Below are 20,697 nucleotides of genomic sequence, written 5' to 3' on the forward strand. Positions count from 1 at the left end.
TGAGAATGTTATTGATATAAGTACATCATATTTAATAAATAAGTTTTCATGAGACATTTAATGAGAGATGCACAGATGACGAAATGTTGTCAACAGGTAGGTTAGAAACGTTAAAATTAAAATGTTCTAATTAAAGTTAATATTCATTAATTTTGGAAACCAATCTATTCATTGTTTTATAATACGCCTCGAATATGCATTCAATAGGTACTTACTTAAAAATAAATAAAAATTATGAAAGTAGGTACTTATACATTTTTTTAACAAAGCTTTTATTTTTAAACACCAAAACTGTATCGCAGCTTTTTTAATCACGGTTCTCTTATAGTAGAGCCTTTAAAATCCTATAGCTTTTAAAGTCTAAAAGTCGGTTTTTACTGTTACTAATTGATACAATATTTTATTTCACTTCTAATGATCCTATTTACCAGTGTGTAGGCTATTCTGCTTAAATTAAAATTGTATAGTTCATGTTGGACTATTTACAAGTTTTGGTTATTTTTGTATCAAAATTTGTTAGGGTGTAGGTGAATACTTTAAAAGGTTAAATTGATATTGTCTATGTAATGATTGCGATAGGTGAGCAACGGTACTTCCTAATGAAAATGAAGCAAATGAGCTAGTGCAGTTTGAATCCATTTGTTCCGTTATGAGAACCTTTATTAAATACGAGAGAGTCCATAGACTATAAAGGTGGGAAGGTAGAAATTTTGTTGGCTTGAATTTCAATCATCGTGGATGTATCATATACTTAAGAGAGAAAGATCGTGTGGCCAGAAAATGGGGCATCAATTTCATTTTCAGTAGGTAGTTAAAGTCGGTCCTGCATATTGTAGGTAAGAAATCTAATCAGTGATCATATTGTGGGTAAGAAATCTAATTACTAGAATATCTCTTCTTACAACAATATTCACGAGAGGGAACGGCGTCTGTAATCACCTCTTCGCCTTGGCGAACTGGTAATGTTGGACTTGGCCGTCCTAGGTCTCATAGTAAAAATATCCTTCACAATTGAGCTTCATTTTAATAACTACAGCAGCTGACATTTGCTTTCTATATCAGACTATACACGGGAGGAAATGCTTTGAATATCGTTAATAATATTAAGTGTCCTTGTTAAATACTCCCGTTTGACGTTATTTGTTCGGACAAATCAATCGGAAAGATCGGTCTCTCCTATAGCGTAGCGCCCTTAATCCACCCTAGTCGGCCTTAGGGAAAGTTTACTATTGCTTATTCGTAAATAAGTATAAGTATGTTTGGTACACATTTCAATTAGGACACATATGTACGTATGTATATTGTATAGGTCCCTAATAGTTTAGTCAAATGTGGGAAAACGGTGCCGAATCCAGGTTTTTTTAATTATGGTTAGGTATATTTTCATTTTTATTGTATTCTAGTATGATTTTTAGAAAATACCTACTTAACAACTTTCGCATTTAATATTTAGTTATTTCTTTAGACAGCTGGAACGAACAAACTTGTTAAGCAATCAGAAATCAAAATAGTAGAGTAGTTAGTTGTTTCAAATAGGCTTTTTTATTAACAATTACTACATCTAAAGTTGCAACTGCATTTAAACTTCGTAATTTTATATTGGAATCATTGAATCAAGTGGTGACTTACTTTTCGAGATTCGATATGCACTTTTTGCATACTTACCATGCTTCCTACTTTTTACGCATCTGTATGAAAATATATTCGACAATAGTAATCAGGAGTTTAACAATTTGAAGACATCATTTCATGCATGAATTATTCTGTAAATTTTGATGTGGCCACGATTAGACTTATCTAACCTATGTAAAACAAAACGACGTGAATTTAACTAGAATTATATATTATATCGCGTTGGAATGGCCATGTTATATAAAATGCGAGCATGACCGCCATTCGCTTCCATTATTATGACGGTAGGAAGGCGCGAACGCAGTGCTGCCGCCCGGGAAATTAAGATTTAAACGAATAAATAAAAACATTGTGGTGTGCCGTTGGTTATAGAGAGTTGTGAAGTAAATAATCAAAATGTGGCTTCAAATAATTTTGTTTCTGGTAAGTGTTAAAAAAAATGTATCCGATTGAAGACATGGTCATAAAGTTTTACATGCTTAGGTAGGATTATTTTAAAAATGACCCGTAAAATAAATTAGTATAGGCACTTAGTTAAATATAAACAGACTCTCTTTTAAATATCTCCATTTAGATCATAATAATATTACTTTTTATGTGTGACGATTGCCCAACAGCTAAGTATCTACACAATATTAAGATTTAGGTTGTAAAATATATTTTGTTTATAAATTAGGTATGACTTTTTAGTTTTTTGTGTATACACCGTTATTAAATAAATATCTGATTAAGTATTAGAAGAAATTTCTGTTGAACCAAAATTCATTTCACAATTTGTTTAGCCGCAATTTATTAGTCTCACTTTCATCTTGATAAGTTTAGGCCTGGCAAATTGTATTCAATTATGCCTTTTATAACTTATTTAAAGATTAATTTTTCTTTTCATACTTTCTTAATATTTGATTGGTACTTCATTGATCTGAAAATAGGTGATTCGGACCTATTATAATTTTCCATGTTGTTTGAAATAGTTCAGAAAGCGCGTTAATTTTCTCCTGTTAATCTGTTTTTGCGTTCTTATAGATTGTAGATCAAAGTTGATAGTGTATATTGTATAAGTATTTAGTAGACTTAAACTTTTTATAGCTAGCCATTGAATGTTGAACGAAGAATATAATTGAGTCTATTTATACATGATATTCATTAGGATCGACCTTGATATTAAACCGCATGGTCTATGAACTCTAAAATCTTGACGATATTTCAATTTACAGGTCAGGTAATCCTTAGCATTTTCAAATTTTTTTTCTTGAGTAATCATAAACTTTGACCGACCTTGCCCACCTCTTGTGCAACAATATTTTTACCCATTTAAATAAACGTGTTGAGGTTTATTTAAGTACATATTTATATGTAATTTTGTTCCTATGACAACTCTGTCACTGTCAACTGGTAGTTCAATTTCCTATAACAATACCTACTCAGGTATTGTTATAGGAAATTGAACTACCAGTTTTTAATATTTGAAATTTGCAAACAGACCGGTCGAATCAGTGAAACCCGGAGAGCTAGCTGCTGCTTCGGAGTATCTAACTTTAAAGCTGCAGTGGTACGGTCTGATGAAACACGGACAGATTTCCATCGTATGATTAATTTGGTTAGAAGCTCTAAACCGAGGTATAGATTAGCTAGAAAACTTGCAAAAGTGAACGGCAAGCTGTCGTCTAAAAATTTTAAGGCTTAGATACAGGACTTGCTGCAAGTTGCACGTATATATGTAGTTATAGAACAATTAAAATAATTCTGCTCGTGTAAATCCATGGGAAGAATTTGCGCAATATATTGGAGAAGAACTTGCAAGTCTTAAGTTAAAAGGCTAATTACGTTCGATTTTATATGGAAGCCTAGCACCCTTTTTTTCTGCCTTTTAAAAACGCGTTATCGCTACTACCACACGGCGGGTGGGTGGTACGGATATCTTAGTTTCACCGGTCTTATGGCCCAATTTCGACACTCGGGAGTATAGCATCATCCGAGCCGGAATTAGGCCGTGTCCCTACCCCTATATACGCCCCACACCGGCATACGAACCAAAAACCGCAGTGGCATTCATCAGCGTATACGGGATGGCCCCGCGGTATCTTGTTGCACTGAGATAGCTGCGCGGAACTGTCCCAGCAAGCCTAGCAACCCTAGCAAGTAGTCTTGAAGGAAACAATTTAATGTTGCAGTAATTACCTATATTCAATGCTCTACATCCGACATTCTCGTAGCGTAATTGTGAGAAAGTAGCTATAGATAGGATATTTCTGGATCTATCAAGTTACAGCGGCTAAATTAATTTGAACTGATATACAGTTTCGTACTTTAGCAACGTAGCTCTTAATTTTGCTGACAACTACAAAATTAACTTATTAGATAATCTTTAAAATGTCTACTTTATAGTACCTACTTAGCTGGTTGAAATAAGTTCTTGTCAAAGTTCCAATTTCTCCGCGTTATCGCATCTACACACTAAGTGGAACACGCGAAAGTGGACAAACTGTGCAGGAATTCTATTCTGCTCGACTCGAGTAATAAATAATACCTTTATTTTGTTTAACAGTGATATAAATAGGTAATAGCTTAATTATAATTTATTTATTCATATTGTTTGAATTATTGCGTTATATAAAATGATGGAATTACTTTAATGATTGTTGTAAGTTGTTATCCCAACACAGGTCCGTGTGTGACTATAAAAAATCCGATGTAAACGTGAGTTGGATTCATGCACCGAGGGTTCCGTACAAACTAGCTTTTTTTTTATTACCGTAGGTATATATTTAGGTATTTCAACAAAGTTGATGTGTGGCTCACAGATAAATCCTAGCTATTTATTTTCTAAACTGTGTTCAACCTTTATTTAACCTTGGTATAGTTATTGGTCAATGTTGATGGTTTATTAGAATAAGTAGTTTCTCTTTGATAATTTACTCATTTTGTCCCTCATAAAATAATAAGTTCCTCTATACTTGCAACGGTAACAGATCTGTAGGAGTCACCTGTAAGCGTGCGGTAGTAATCGCATTACATAATATAAGTGTAGTTCATATATAGGCAAGTAACCCGACCAACTAAGGGCATCACAAATTTACCGCAGAACCTTGAGGTTACTTAACTTAATTGGACGCGTCTTGGTAATGAAATTGATAAGCTTTGCGAACTAGCATGCTACTATAACGAATTATTTAATTAAAACTGTAGTTTCAAAATTATATTGTATTAAAAGTAAGTATTTATATCGTTTGTAAATTATCTGTTTAATCCGAGTTATTTTTAGGTAGATTAGAAAAAAAAGCGTCGATAATCTTGTTGGGTGTGAAACGGACTGCCTAGACATTCGCCCGCAGGTTCAAATTCCAGAGGCAAACGTCTCTGACTTTTCTAAAATTATGAGTGTACTTTGCGTATTATCGCTTGCTTTAACGGTGAAGGAAACATCGTGGAGAAACCTGCATACCTGAGAAGATTTCTATAGGAATTTTGTGTGTGTGTGAAGTTTACCAATCCGCACTATGTCAGCGTGGTGGACTAAGGCCTAATCCCTCTCAGTAGTAAAGGAGGCTCGTACCCAGCAGTGGAACAGTATATATAATACAGGACTAATTATATTATTTTTATTTATTATTACTACAGATTATAAATATTATTAAGGTAGCAGACTATTAGATGTAAAAAGTTTTAAGTAGGTATCTTATACATTCTATTGTTACTCTTATTTTTGTTGCAATAGATATCCGTATTATTTACATAAAATTCACTTTAGTACTAAGTTTTTACTCGGCATTTATTTTAGCAAGAAGTAGGTATCTTCGAAGTTCAGACACTAAATGTAATATTCGACCTAATTAGAATAAAACAGTCGGCCGTTGGCATAAAGCCACAAAGGTATCGCTTACAATCGCTTGTTATTGAAAGCAACTGCTTTCTAGACTGCCTGCTATCCTAGAAAGGCCAGGTAATAAAATATCTAACCCATTAGCCGTGACCGCAGCACTATCACTGCACTAAATTCGAGATACGGTGATAGTAACAAGATATAATCTACTTGAAACTATTTTCGAACAAGGTTTGCAAAGTCTTAATGTTTATTGCTTTTACTGATGCGGCTGATTTCAACACAGATAAAATATTTCGTATTAATTACTACTATATACAACTTTGGTACATTTTTATGGATGAAATAAGAAGTTGTTGCGAGACTCAATTCCATAAGAGGACAACTAGGTAACAAAAAACTTTCTTAGCCTCAGTGATTGACGCTCGAAAGTAAATTGGTGTCCGTTTTCCACGGTTCATTTGTTTCCATGATAGCTAATAGTGGATTTATTTTTCCGTTAGTCATTTTCACAGATTAGCGCAAAAAAATCTTAGGCGATGCTTTCGCATTGCACAAGTTTTATGCGAATTGAGTACAGTGTACTGTTATGATTGTTTTCCTGTAAAATTTCCTGTTTGTTTTTGTTACGCTCTGTTAGATAATATGCTTCCTATTGGCGATATAAGATCGGCCCGCTATCAACGAAGTAGGTTTGAAATACAGTTTCTTTCATATTAAATACTCGGAAGAATTGAGCAACTGCATTTTACATATTATTTAACAATCGATATAGTAACCGACGAAAATAAAAGTGTTTAGTAGTCAGTCACGCTCTAATTGCTATCGTGCTGAGCAATTATAGGCTTCGAGACTGCTTAGTAAAGGTGTCGGCACACTGTTGCGTAGATAGGTAGATATTTACAACCAAAATATTTTTACCAACTTTAAAATCACATGGCCTACTATAAGTACCTACTTGAATATTTCATTTGACTGCATGATATATACCAGATAAGAAATTTTTGCTCTCAATATTTTTTAAGCCTTCACTTAATGACCAGTCTTCATTTAAAATAAAGTATTTATTTAATGAACTGTTGGATAAAAGCTTAGCAATGGCGTGGAAAAAATAGACGAGTAGCGAATAGGTACACCAGAATAAGCTGTTAACACATTCGAAAATCTGTACTTGACAAGTATCTAAATCAAGGGTTAAGATAAAAAATATTGGTGTCATAACATTTAAATTTCGCTACGGTTATAGGATTATCCTAGTCTACTTTAATGTAATACTTTTTGTCCGGTACGTCCATACGTTTTTCTTATTTCTATTGTGACACCGTTTTCTTCGATTGAACGTTACATAAAATCTTGTAACAATTGCTAACGGCTCTTTACGTTTTGTATTTTAAATTGACCTCATGTATTTTACTAACGTATACTTTTTTTTTAGGTTTCGTCATCTATATTGTCGGCCTCTGCTATTATAGTTCCGATAGACAACAAGGAAGACGTGACCGAATCTACAACAGTAACCACAGCAAACGATACTCAAGAAACTACACATTATAATTCAGAGGATGCCCGTGTAGACAGTTACCTTATACCCCCAAATCTACATAAACCTCAAGAAGTTCTTCCTGACACTGTGGTGACCCCAGCAACGTATCTTTTACCACCGTCATCAGAGCAAGATACACAGTTTTTTTATCCACCAACAGAAGCTGGCGAGCAGACTGATTGGTATCCAATAGCTCAAGTTCTACCCCCCTCGCCTTCAAAACGACAGGCGGTTCCAATATTTGTTATTGACGATGGTCCATTGAAGATCGAAAATATAAGAGTAGGAAAATCGTACACAGGTGACCGTCATCCACGAAGCAAACCTTCTGTAAGATTAGAACCTCCACCACTCAACGCACCTAACGAATATATAGTTCCCAGTTCATCGGAACAGTTAGGCATACCCTTTGAACAGATTAAACAGTTAAATCCGAACTCCTATAAAATACCATACACTGATGTTGATGAGAATGTGCCTTACTCCGATATCTTACTTCAGAAAACCCGTCTAATGCAGGAAGAACCAGGGCTCGCTTTACATTTAACGCCACCAAAGCCAGCACTCAACCAGCAAAAATATCCCACAAATCTGTACCCAAAAAAATATTCTGGAGGTTTTAAGCCTGTTCCGATACCAATAGCCCAATTTGCAGAAGACACATTGTCGATCCCAAGAGCCAAACCCGTAAATTATTTAAAACCTGTCCCGAATTCCGAGCTAGACTTTATCCCAGAACCTGAAGACAAGAAGAGTTATCTTTATAAACAGGCTGAGCAGAAACGCAAATTTAAGTCTGAAGGAATAAGTCAGGTTCGTAATATATATTATTTTCTGTGTCCCAATAACAGTATTTTGTTTTAATTTAAATAAATACAAATTATACTAAACTACTAATGGTAAGTATATAAAATCAGTAAAATATCTAATCATGTATAAAAAAACCTTTATTTCTTTTTACGGTTTTAGCCTCAACAATTGGATTCTGGACCTATAGAAGACACACAAGCAGTAACTATACCAACTGAACAAGAAACTTCAGAAACCATCAACCGATACCCTGGACGTAGGTTTACACAGAAATTAATTTTAAATATAACAGAGAAATCACTTTCAATAAGTGATAGTGGCATGCTGTGTCGAAGTAATTTTGGTGACACCATGAAAAGGTTTGCAAAGGCAACTATAGCGTGAAGCGACAGCTTTGCTATTGTATTTGTTACGGTCAAACTCAAGTCAGACCAATTAATTAAACTGCCCTTCGCCCAACCTAATTTCTTTTCAAGATCATCAACGCAGACTCAATCAACCTCTAATAGTGCAGCTGTTCCAAGTTCGGTAGAATAATTAACTATCGGGGGATTCCTTACTTTGCGATACAAAATAATATTATAAGGGATTTAAGTGAAGAAATACATAATCCTTTGTTGTGTTAGAAAATTATGGTAATTAAGTCGTAGTACTAATTCCTATTTCTATTTAGAAATAAAGATTGAGTTTTACATTTTAGCCAACATTTACTCGGCGCGAATTCGCGAGGCCCCCAGACCAGCTCCACAGCATGCTGTGAAGTCGCCCGCAGCACCTGATGAACGCACGGAGTTCCGAATGCACGGCATGAAGGGACCCCACAGTTACCAGTTCGGATACGATACTGGCAAAGGGTATGAATCTTATATTTTTTTATTCTGACACGATGTTTTTTAATCACAATGAATTGAAACCAACTATTAGATAAGAAGAAGAAAGATACAATAACAGACCTGATTTTTTTTTAATATATTTTTCAGGAAAAACCGACAGTTCCGCTACGAGGAACGCGACAATGACGGTCAAATTCGAGGACATTACGGTTATATGGACAAACATGGAAAATTACGCGTAGTTAACTACAGCGCTCATCCAGAATTAGGATTCCACGCGGAAGCGCCTGTTGAAAAAGAATGATTTTATATTTTATCAGTACATTATATTAAATTGTTAAATCAAAGGCCGATCCTTCGAGTTTTAAAGGGCAATGATTTGAATGAATATTTACCAAGTTTCAATAAAAGAAAAATGAAATTTAGCTAACTGACTAAAATAGATTAGCAATATTATATTTTGTAAGTTTCGATTATTAAATTATAAGGTTTGTAGTATCTACCAATCCAATAGTTTTTTATATTATTCGCATTTCCTCTTCAATTTTTATTTGAAATAGATATGCGAACGTTGTACGCTTTTTGTGCCCAATCATGGTGTTTCAAACTATAACTTGTTTAATTTCTTATTCAACATTGCATTACAATAACTCATGGATACGCCTTTGATTTTTTAACAGTGTTAAAAATAGTACACGCCGCGACTATATTGAGATGCGTTAGAATATATAGTAATATTTGTTTGTATGGATCAAAATGAGATTAACTTATATCTAAGTTAAAATAGCTATCTACGTAAAGAGCTGATTAAAAAGTGTTCGTAAAGAAATTTCATGTAGGTCTACTGTTTTTATTTATCTAACTGATTGAGTTAGGGTGTAGAAAGTACTAAAGTGCTTATAATAACACTTTACTAATACAGAGATGGTCAAGTTTCAGAACGCGATAGATGCGTTTGGAAACTAAAATTAATACCTAACATATTATTCATAAGTATTATTTTCAAATCTGATTGGTTGATTTTGTAATTAACTTTTATTCAGGGAAAATATCAATATTTAGTTTACATATTCACAATTTCATTAACCTGACCCTGTTACCATAAGTGTCATATTATAGTCTTTATTGTTTTTTAAGTTTCATACATGGTGTAAGAAATAAACGAGTTAAATTGTGATATAAACTTTAATATAAAAAAGAAATAAAGAACTACAACCATAATTATGTCGATTTATCTTTAAAATAATTGACTGATTTTCGTCGTGTCACATATTCCTTAAGAGTAAAGTAGCATAAATTTTAAACAATTTCAAATGCGCTTCAAAACGTACCGTAATATAATAAGTATGTAAAAAAATAAAGTATGAAAGACCTTAATCACAGCTTGGTCCTTTCTTTTCAGATTAATTTTGAAGTCTTTAAGGCAATATTGTATACATATTACATAGTTGTTACGTTTTATTCCTATTACCTATATAATATCAATGGCACCATTTTCTCATTAAGTTTGAAAATTATTTAAGTATATACGTACTGTCGGATGTACAGTTATAAATATTTTTTTAAATCCTTTTCTATTACATCCAACAAACTAGAAGCACCGATGCGAAAGAGTTTTGGAGAGAGCCACTCTTGCCCCAATTCGGTGTATACGAGGATCAACCAATTTACAGCATCTTGAGCCGTCTTAATACCTCCAGCAGGTTTTAGCCCCACCTGTTAATAAAAAAAAATGATTTTAAAAACAGAAGACACTATATATGTATAATATCAGTAACAACAAACAGTTACATATTAGGAGTGTTTTTTTTATTTTACAATATTTTATTAATTAGTAGTCCCATGATTCATTTATTTTTTAAAAAAAATATTTCTTTATATTGGGTGTATGTAAGACACAAGTCATTATTTGTCACTTAAATAATAATTATTCAATGTTTCAATGCAAAACATCATTAATATTGCTCTTATAACGTACACCAAGCGACATTATATTAAACTGCTTAGTAGATAGAGTCTTGGCACTTGAATCACAAAAATGGTCAACAAACAAAACACATTACATGATAAGCACATAAAAAAATGGTATTGCTTGCAGTTTTCCCAAAAATCCCTAAATCACTGTTGCAATCTATAATGCTATCTGATCATCATTCATACATAGTCATACATCCATAGTCTATAATCCAGGACATCATAGACTATGGATTATCATCAGTTAATCCCGGACCTGGTCCACTCATGTGCCAAATTTCATTCAAAACCATTCAGTTGTAAAATAGATTGCTTCTAATAAACAAACATCCAAACATTTTCACATTTATAATATTAGGAATAAGTAAGATAATACCTTAAAACCAGTCATTTGGTAATATTTCCTTATTGCCCTGCACATTACTAGACCCACTGGCAATGTAGCATTCACAGTTTCTTTTCCTGTAGATGTTTTTATAAAGTCAGCCCCAGCCATCATTGCAATCATTGATGCTTTATAAATCTGTGAAAGATACACTCAATTGATGTTAATATCCAAAAATAGTCATTTCATCCTAGTCAGTATGGCCATGGTTGCATGATTTTAATTAACATAAATTAATATGTAATGTTTTATTTTTATATCTGCTAAATAGTAAAATATTTTACGATTTATCTGCTTTATAGGGAAAAGTACATACATTTTCATAGGATCCTAATTCACCAACGCCAAGAATAACCTTCAGATGAGCTGTGCCACACGCTTTGCGCATTTGCGCAATTTCATTGTAAAGTTGTTCCCATTTGCCCATGAGTACCAAACTTCTGTCTATTACCACATCAATTTCTGTAGCTCCATCCTGTACTGTTAAACCAATTTCAGCTAGTCTAGTTTGCAAAGGATATAAACCAGAAGGAAATCCGGTTGCAACTAAAACGAAAATGTTGACATCATTACAAATAGGTTCACAAATATGCAAAATTATAGAGATATTATGTGGTATAAACCATATTTATTTATCTTAAAAAGCATTTTCAATATTCATTTTTCATTTATTTTAAATTTTTTGAGATTATTACAAATAAGTAAATCTTTCCTCTTTATTAATTTAAGATACATAATTCCAAATACATTTTCAGTAATTATTCCTATTTAGGTAAAATTACAAATTGTTAGCCCCATTTGGCATCTCAATGCAACCCATTGGTTAATAACCAAAGTTTGCTCCTACTGGAGCAAATAAGTGCCAGTGGAAGTTGTTTAAGAACATCTTTACCCAGCAGAGAAGGTGGAAATAATATGAACTAGATTATCTTTATTTAAAGAATGGTTTGTGGGTATGTTAAATTTAAACATAATATATTCATACCAATTTTATTTATATATTTCTATGTACCTGCAGCAACTTGAATTTCTTTTCCTATTTCTGGAATCCGATTTAAAGTACTACATACATCTTTGACTCTTGATGGATATACACAAACAGCTGCTGTTGTAATCCTATTTTCATGTTTTAATGCTTTAACAAGTTTATCATCCAAAGGATTGGCTGCCTGTAATGTAATATTGAATTAAAAAATATACAAACAGTTGATAGTTATAAAATCATCTTTATATAAAACCTAAACATTGAGTTAGCCATGATACTTTGCATTAATACTATAATAGGTATTTAGCTGAGATTATTAACCAACAATATCATAACTAGTCTTTTATCCACCTGGTTCAAGATTCTATAACTGTGCCCATGCATGACCCTAATCTTAGTCCTGTCATTTCTGGAGCACCACACTAGTTACCGCATTGTTAAAAAATAATAGTTTGGTTTTAGGAATTTTTAAACCTAGTCCTAACTTGGCTACACTAGTAATCAAATTCTGAAAACAAAAGTAATTCATACTTACCTTTTGACACAATCTAATGACACAAGATTTGGTATCATCACCTGATAGTGTTGTCAAGTCTATCAGTTTAACAGCCTGCAAAAGCCATGCATTGATATTGTCTTGAGATTTTACTAAGTTATTCTTCAATATTTGGTCCACTTGAGCCTCAACATAGTTTTTGTTTATATGCACTTTTTTCAATATTGATTGATCTGCAACAAATAAACTCAAATTTTCTAATACCATGTCTTTAAATAGATCTTGAAATAAATTATGAAAATGGTTTTAGATAAATATAATGTGCAGTATATAGATATGTATATAATATAATTTGCAGTCTATATGAACATCTGTAGAGTTCTTAATGTAAATAGTAAAGGGTAATTTGTGAGATATATGAATGCCCCGTAACAAGTTTATAGATATTTTTAAATCTTGTCAGGATAATATTTTGGAAAGGTATGAATAATTACTTGGTAATTCATTATAGTATTTTGTATCAATGAGTTTAATTTGTGTCTTGAAAGGACCTTTATGACCCAAGATAATTTAATGTACACGTGATGTACACTATGTGAGCATATATTAAACACTAACGTTTATAAAAATGCCCATCAATTTTGAACTGAGATCTATTGGACCATCTTGTCCGGAAGAAAATTAGGTTATAGTCTAGTGGTCAGAGATGTATGTAAAATGCACTTACCAAATGGTTTTGATAATTGCGTCATAGTTCTTGCTATCTTACGTTTTCGGCTTTAGTAATAAATCGATTTGATTCTTTGTTTTCACTTAGATGAAAAGTTCAAATAAAATTTGACGCGAATTTCATAAAGCTTCACTCACTTAGAAGCACTTAGATTCTGAAAACAATTGAAGAATATGAGTAAATTAAAAAATGAACAAGATTTGTTAAATCTGTTGACGTTTTTGTTTTGACTCATGATAAAAGTTCAAACGGTCAACTGATAACAATAATATTTTTCAAAGACATCATATTTTGACAGTTGACTTTAGGGGTTTACACAGGAGACGATTGTAGCCTCCGGTTATGCTTCTACGATTTTTACCAATTTTAGACGAATCTTCGGTAAAATATATACCAATGTAGCAAAACCTTATTATTGCGTTATAAAAAATGCCGTCAAAAAGGGGTCGTTGAGAATTTTTGGGACGGATGCCGGGTTGCTAAAGTAATAGGCCGGCTGTAAACGTATTGGACCTTGTTTATATAGGCAGAGCGGGATTTTCGCCTCGTACATGCGATTTTTTAAACACTGTAAAAATTACCCGAAGAAAATGCTGAAAAATTTCTGGCGGTTATACTTAGAATGTTCAGAAAGAGAACCGTCGTGGCCGAAAAGTGAATCGTAAAATTACGATTTTTATATAGTAACCACTACGCCATATGGTAAATGTTAAAACTTATTTCTCATGTCGTATTGTTTTGTTATAAATGATCTTGCGTGTTGTTTTAGGGATTTTTGTATAGGAATATACCAAAACTAAACAAAAAAAGTAATTAAGCATAGTAGCGATCTCAAATCCCACGACGACGGTTTTCTTTCTGAACGGACTATAGTCTCCGTTGCAAAGCCGTATTTTAACCAAAAATTATTTGAAGTGTGAACACTACGGAAAATTTATTAATGGTAACATTATAAATCTATCGAGGAATTTCTACTGTATAGACTATAGATCGACAACGATCTTAAAAAAGTGTTGCCAATTTAGTAAATTTATGACAAAAATTGGTGGTTTAGAGCGCCTCTGGGGAGCAATTAGTGGAGTTGATTTTTGTTAGGATTAGTTCACAACGGTTAGTGTAAAACCATATTATTATTATGAAAGCAAAAACAAATTCGGTATACAAGCAGATTCTAGTATATGAATACAGATAGCGATATAGTGTGAGTGAGAGAAGATGATTAAAATACCCTAATCGTACTCGGGCTACCCATTTTAGAATTAGGATTTGTTTTTTTTTTAAATAAGTAATAATAATCATTTATTTGCAACATAAATAAGTACACAAGAATAGGAAGTAAGTATCAACATAATAATTTCTTATCTATATAAAAAAAATTATAATGTGAAAGACATAATATTATGTAGGTCTAAGATGTTTTTATTACATAGATACGTTGTCTGAGCTCAATATTGGCAAGAAGAAAGTAAGGTAATTGCCCGACATTCACTTAGTCAACCTCCAACTACTGTCGCGGCTATTCGGCTTACTAACTTTTAGTATTTTTATAAATAAAAGCCTTCGTGGGTGTTTAGACGAAGTACAAATTATACTGTAACTGTGAATGAAAAAAACGTCGCGGCGGTCGACGCTCGGGACGTATCAATGCGAGCTGTAACTGTCGATGTATATATATCCTTTTCTAACGAACGTATGCCTTATCTTTGTATTCCTTCTTGGAGTCAATTTGTAATTTATATGTATAGGTATGTGACTAAAGTGAATAGTGCGCCGTTTTTATGTGCAATTTTGTTAGTGTATGACTCGTCTATTTGTAAAACGTCATTGATGTAGGTAGTATGTATAAACTTACTATATGCAAAAAGACTTTAACTTGATTTAAAATCTTTTTGGCTGTACTATTTGTATCTTGCTGGTTTTAAGCCATAATTGTAGGCAGCTCGCGGTTAGTTCGGAGACTAGATATGCAGTCACTGCCTCCAATTCATTTTAATGGTTCAGTTATCTCTCTGTGCAGCACTGTAAAGAACCTAGGGTTACATATAGACAAACATTTAGCTGGCAAGCCCAAGTGACCTCAGTTTGCCAGAGAGTTACGGGCATCCTGCGCGTTTTATATCGTCTGAAGAATTTTCTTCCCTGTAAAACCAAGATGATGCTTGTGCAGAGCTTAATCTTTCCTATCATCGACTATGGTGATGTGTGCTATTTGGATCTGAAATCAGACTTACTCAATAAACTGGACCGTCTTCTAAATAACTGCATTCGATTCATCTTTGATCTCCGCAAGTATGACCACGTTTCATCTTGCCGCTCTCAGCTTAAATGGTTACCTACTCGTCAGCGCCGAAATTTGCGCACACTTACTTAATATCTAAATTTCAATATTTGGGTTCCAACCACGAGAAAAACCTGCGTTCTGCTGGTAACCTTCTACTCCAATGTCCTTCTCATACTTCTGACTTCATCCATTCTTCCTTCACTGTCCAATCTATACTACTTTGGAATACGCTCCCCTCAGAAATCAGGACGTCCACTAACAGGTTCACTTTCAAATCTAAAGTTCGGATGCTCCTCGCCAATAGTGTAGCAGATTCTCAAACATAAATGTCTCTGGATATTATTTATTTTATATTAAGTATATATTTTATAGTATAAGTATATCTGTATTAAAGTGGAATGTTTGTTTTTATATAATATATGTATTGTCTTATTTATTTTTATATACTTACACCCACATTGTCTCATCTCTGCATCACCCAAAGGTTGACTGTTAGAAAATGCCTCAGGCATTAAGTCCGCCTGTATACATTTTCTGTATATAAAGTTTAAATAAATAAATAAATAATAAAAAAGGCTTACATTTCAAAAAATGAAACAAATTAGTAAAATGTTGTGTTCAGTTATTTTTCATTTTGTCAAAATGAGTGAATTTAGTCTTAATATTATAATCTTTGGGTATAATAAATAGTATTCAATGTTGGTGAACAGTAGCGACCACTTGGTTGTCATGATGATGTATATTATTAGTTAATGTGGACTATAGGATATATATTATTTTATACTTAATTGGAGGGCATAGGTGTTCGGAAAACCGATATATTCGGGCAATTGAACTATATAATCTTATGTGTTTTTATTACCTAATATACAAATATAAAAAAAATATTTATAATCAGAATTGTATAAACGAACATGAGTTGTAAGTTGAAAATGATATAAATACAGGAAGTTAAAGAACAAAACATTTGTTAAACCTATATTTCACAGAAGAATATAGGTTAAACAAATGTTTTGTTATAATATTATATATTTCATAGAAGTCCTTACTTTTGGTTTGTCAAAGCGAGCCTAGCTGTTCGGATTAGCGGCCGTACGGTTAAGGTGGTAGCTCAAGGTCCATTTTCATACATTTTGTTTCGGCTTTAATCTGGGTAACTAAACAAGTATTGGCAAGTAAAGAATTTAAATTCACGTCTAGTTAGTGATTAGTTCTCGCAGTTGAAAGAAAAATGTAAAAATAATTAATAATCATGGATATTTCGGCCTTTAAAATTTAATATGACGAAATTTTAAAGGTAGAAATATCCATGATTATTAATTATTTTTACATTTTTCTTTCAACTGCGAGAACTAATCACTAACTAGACGTGAATTTAAATTCTTTACTTGCCAATACTTGTTTAGTTACCCAGATTAAAGCCGAAACAAAATGTATGAAAATGGACCTTGAGCTACCACCTTAATGGCTATTCGGATAATCAACGCCTTATTGTATGCCGTTAATTATTATCGGCGTCCCGCTAACAGCCGCAGCAAATATCTGTAGATACTAGTGGCTGTGGTACCTTATTATTCTTTAAGTTGCTGCTGCATTTACCAAGGGATTCCTGGTAATTAAATACAGATAATCCCTTGCTGTTGCAACTGCCAAGGCTCTGAGGGACTAGGATGGAAAGGATGAAGTTGGAAAAAAACTAATATGTAAGAAAATCTTTTTTCTGGATTTGTGGATTGTGTTTTAAGGTGGGTATAGACTACAGCATTATAATGTATTTTAACGATTTTACGAATACTTAGTAGATAATATGTACCTAAAATCCAACCATAACTTAGTATCCAAAAGCATTTCTATGTAATGAACCATTCCTGCGAATGGTTGACATATAGTAGTAAGTAGAATAGACTAAATAGTATGTAAGTAAAACAGACTATTATATTGCTAATGCAAAGCACGCGCAACATCACCGAGTGAACTTGAACAATTAAACTATCTGTTTCATTCTTCCGATTGTGAACCTCACTGTGAGTCCCCCCATGCGGTCCTATGCTCCATAAAATGTTACACCAATATGCGTGTCGTGTTTGAGGTGCGGTTTGATAAAATTTTAAAACGGCGCATGCTCTATGTTCTGTTACAAAGAGATGGTCTAGTCTATCTATGCTCATCCAAAAATATGGATAACGAATCTTACGCTTCGATTAGCTGCTACTTTTGCTTTATCCCCAAACATGAACTTCAAAAACTATAATATATGTTAAGAGCATTATCTGCCCTAGTTACAGATTTTAATTGCGACATAATTTCATAGCATAAACCAGCATAATATATGGGTAACGCGAGCTCGTAACCGCTTAGTGATTGAATTGAAGCTGACGAAGCTGATGAGCAAATCTACTAATTTTGATAGACTTTTATGATACGTTGGCTGCGAGCAATAGTAATCTAGCCATTATTTATCTAAAGTATATTGAGTAAATTATATTGAGTACTCGATCATAAGATGAACCCAGGAACCAGGTATGCGGCGACTAAACCAAATAGGCAATTGGCGTGGTATATCTGCCACAATAGTAAAATAAGAAGTAAAAACGTATAAAATAGTGAAAAAGAGCAAAGAATTTTCATGTTTCAGACGTGACTAATAAAAAGGGTAAGTCGGATGGGTCAATAAATCGCGGGTCTGCAAAGTTGGAGATTTATATTTCTATTAGGGAGTATCTCCTAACGAAAGATTTCTTAGTTAGCAACAAAGTCGACGAGATAATTAACTTTGTAAGTGGAAACAGTTTTTTATAAGAAAAAATGGCAAGAATTGTAGTAATAACAATTAATTGTTTGTGACGGTAAAGCACAATATACATGTCGCAACTGCAAATATTACGTAAATGTAATAAGATTGGAACAGCTTCAACTGGATACATAGCCAGTTACAATAGGGTATTTGACTAGGTATATTAGATTTTGTGCATTATTTGCAATAGTAAATAACACGAAATAAAGCCTTGTGAAAACAGCGTTAAAATTGATAATAAATGAGGCAGCCATTCATATTTTAAATATTGCTAAGTATAAGAGTGTGTGCGAAGTGGGAATATCATCTTTTTTTTCTTTATGCATCGTAATTCCATATATATTATATTATATGTACCATAATAGCAATAATATTTTATTAAGCAAAGTTACTGTCAATGAGTTACATACTTCCAAATATTTTGTATCCAATTATCTCTATGTAAGTTTCGGGTTTTAATAACTTCTAGTGTGTAGGGTTTATTTATTAAAAAATAAAGTAAAGGAGTCGCTCAGGATTATTTCAGTCACAACTAAATTATCAACCAACCGGCGCTGGCTTTTATTCCACTTCCGCTAATGGAATTCATTCACTTTTCAACAATTCAATGTCTACTTTCTTCCTAAAGAGCTTTAGGCGATGTTTTGTCTCTGACACTTAATAAGGTTGGCGATTATGTTGATGGCACCTACAATAGATTAATATTGTTATGTTGATGATACATAATGTAGATTGTACTTGTTATCTTGATTTAACACTACAAGTAGATTAAAATTCTTGTGTCAACTGTATTCAGATTAAGTGTTGATGGATGTTGTCGGTATTTACGTATGATCTTGGTAAGTATATCTATATTTATCTGGATTAAAAACCAATTCACCGTAACAGGTTACTATCGGTTTTGATAAAGTTGTCTCCCAGAAACAACCCAATGTTTTCACATACGTTTACAATTTCACACTCCGCTGCCTCTCTTAATTAACTCGTTCAGCGTATTTTAAATGAGTTCAGGCTCTCACACAAAACTGGCCTAATTTGAAACTTATGTCGTCTTAAACTAAAATCGTTCGGTCGGCTCAGAATGTGGTCTTGTTTACACGTTCAACTTTTATCCCCATCGGACTCGAACTTTCGGACCGTATTCGATATAACTGGCAGGGTAGGAAAATGGATCTACAAGCCACAGATGACTTCGGCCACTGTTAAAAAAACATGCGAAAAATCGACGCTAAAAGCATTGCCAATAAAATCTACAATCAATTTAGCTGTATCCGAGTGTGGGATTAGTTTTCAATAAGCCGATAAGATTTTGTTATTACACCCACAGTTATTTCATCATTATAATTATATATGATGTTAATAAATAACTATGTAAATATGTGCAGGCGCCACGCCGAATAATTAAAATATAGTAATCCTGTCGGTATTCTGGCCTATCAAGCAGTTTTTTATACGAGAAATTGTTCGTTTATAAAGCTTCTTGTGTCATAATGGTGTAAAAGCGCATATAGTATACCTACTTAATCATAATAATTTCAGAAATAAGTGTTTTTACTAAAAATGCTGCTGGTGTTAGATACTAGATATATTTTATATCCATCCAAAAGAAATAATAATATCAGCCCCGTTATATATTAATTATTATCTATTATACTATCTTACTGCTGAACCAAGAACATCAACCAAAGCCCATATCTAATTTGAATATAAATAACTAATCCGTTTTTTTAATAATTAAGTATTAGTGATAGAAATAATTAAATCTTAGTATATATTGGTTATCACTAATAACTCATCAGTAATGACAACGGGTCGTAATCGTAAATTTGATTTCGGTTAGATGTGATAAGAAGATATCTCTGTTGTAGTCATCCATTTTGGAAATAACAATAAGGATATAAATTAAATAATGAATGTGAATAAAAAATTATGGATTTTTATAAATCACATATATGAATTACATAAAAAATCTATAAGTACAATTATAAAGATTTATGTGAATTTAAAATAGCTTAACTTAGCTTTACGTTTAACATTAAGTTTAGGTTCACGCGGATCTAATTAACGAAGTTTCTTTAAGACTTTGCTAAAATTGTAAATGAGGAAAGAGGCTAAATTATCGCCCAGGTCTTAAATTGTTTGAAGTTTTTTGAGCCCTTATGACAGTTTGTGCATATAACATAAGCAACTCTAATATGTATGTATGTAGTAAATTAAAATTGAAAAAATAAAAGTTCTTTTCATATTTAAGAACCATCTAGATTGATCAACAACATCTACTATTAAGCAAGTTCTTTTAAATGTAACTCTACAACGGTGTGATTTAATTGAATATGGCACTCTTAGCTGTACCTAATACATTATATTTTAGCATTGAAATCGTGTACATATTGGAGAAAATATCTATTATATAT

At 32.8% G+C, this 20,697-nt stretch overlaps 2 protein-coding genes across 2 annotated transcripts; one reads left to right on the forward strand and one right to left on the reverse strand.

Moving 5' to 3' along the window:
- The first annotated feature begins 1,895 nt into the window (after positions 1–1,895).
- Positions 1,896–9,815, forward strand: LOC115442503. Its single transcript, XM_030167544.1, has 5 exons — positions 1,896–2,055; positions 6,888–7,808; positions 7,965–8,061; positions 8,506–8,659; positions 8,786–9,815. The coding sequence occupies exons 1-5, from the start codon at positions 2,029–2,031 to the stop codon at positions 8,940–8,942; spliced, it is 1,356 nt and encodes a 451-aa protein (XP_030023404.1). The 5' UTR covers positions 1,896–2,028; the 3' UTR covers positions 8,943–9,815.
- On the reverse strand, positions 9,810–13,539 carry LOC115442506 (deoxyribose-phosphate aldolase). The gene is made up of 6 exons (XM_030167547.2): positions 13,206–13,539; positions 12,518–12,711; positions 12,010–12,166; positions 11,314–11,543; positions 10,989–11,135; positions 9,810–10,354 (listed from the first exon to the last, which is right to left on the reverse strand). Exons 1-6 carry the CDS (start codon positions 13,228–13,230, stop codon positions 10,187–10,189), a joined length of 921 nt encoding a protein of 306 aa, XP_030023407.1. The 5' UTR covers positions 13,231–13,539; the 3' UTR covers positions 9,810–10,186.
- Between the last annotated feature and the right edge of the window lie 7,158 nt (positions 13,540–20,697).

Source organism: Manduca sexta, chromosome 26 (genome assembly GCF_014839805.1).
Source record: "Manduca sexta isolate Smith_Timp_Sample1 chromosome 26, JHU_Msex_v1.0, whole genome shotgun sequence".
NCBI lineage: Eukaryota > Metazoa > Arthropoda > Insecta > Lepidoptera > Sphingidae > Manduca > Manduca sexta.

Coding starts and splice junctions, on each gene's coding strand:
- LOC115442503 (XM_030167544.1), top strand. CDS start 2,029: ATGTGGCTTCAAATAATTTTGTTTCTG. Junction 2,056..6,887: donor TTCAAATAATTTTGTTTCTG/GTAAGTGTTAAA, acceptor CTTTTTTTTTAG/GTTTCGTCATCTATATTGTC. Junction 8,062..8,505: donor CATCAACCGATACCCTGGAC/GTAGGTTTACAC, acceptor TTTACATTTTAG/CCAACATTTACTCGGCGCGA.
- LOC115442506 (XM_030167547.2), bottom strand. CDS start 13,230: ATGACGCAATTATCAAAACCATTTG. Junction 11,544..12,009: donor AGAAATTCAAGTTGCTGCAG/GTACATAGAAAT, acceptor TTTTCGTTTTAG/TTGCAACCGGATTTCCTTCT. Junction 11,136..11,313: donor AATTAGGATCCTATGAAAAT/GTATGTACTTTT, acceptor TATCTTTCACAG/ATTTATAAAGCATCAATGAT.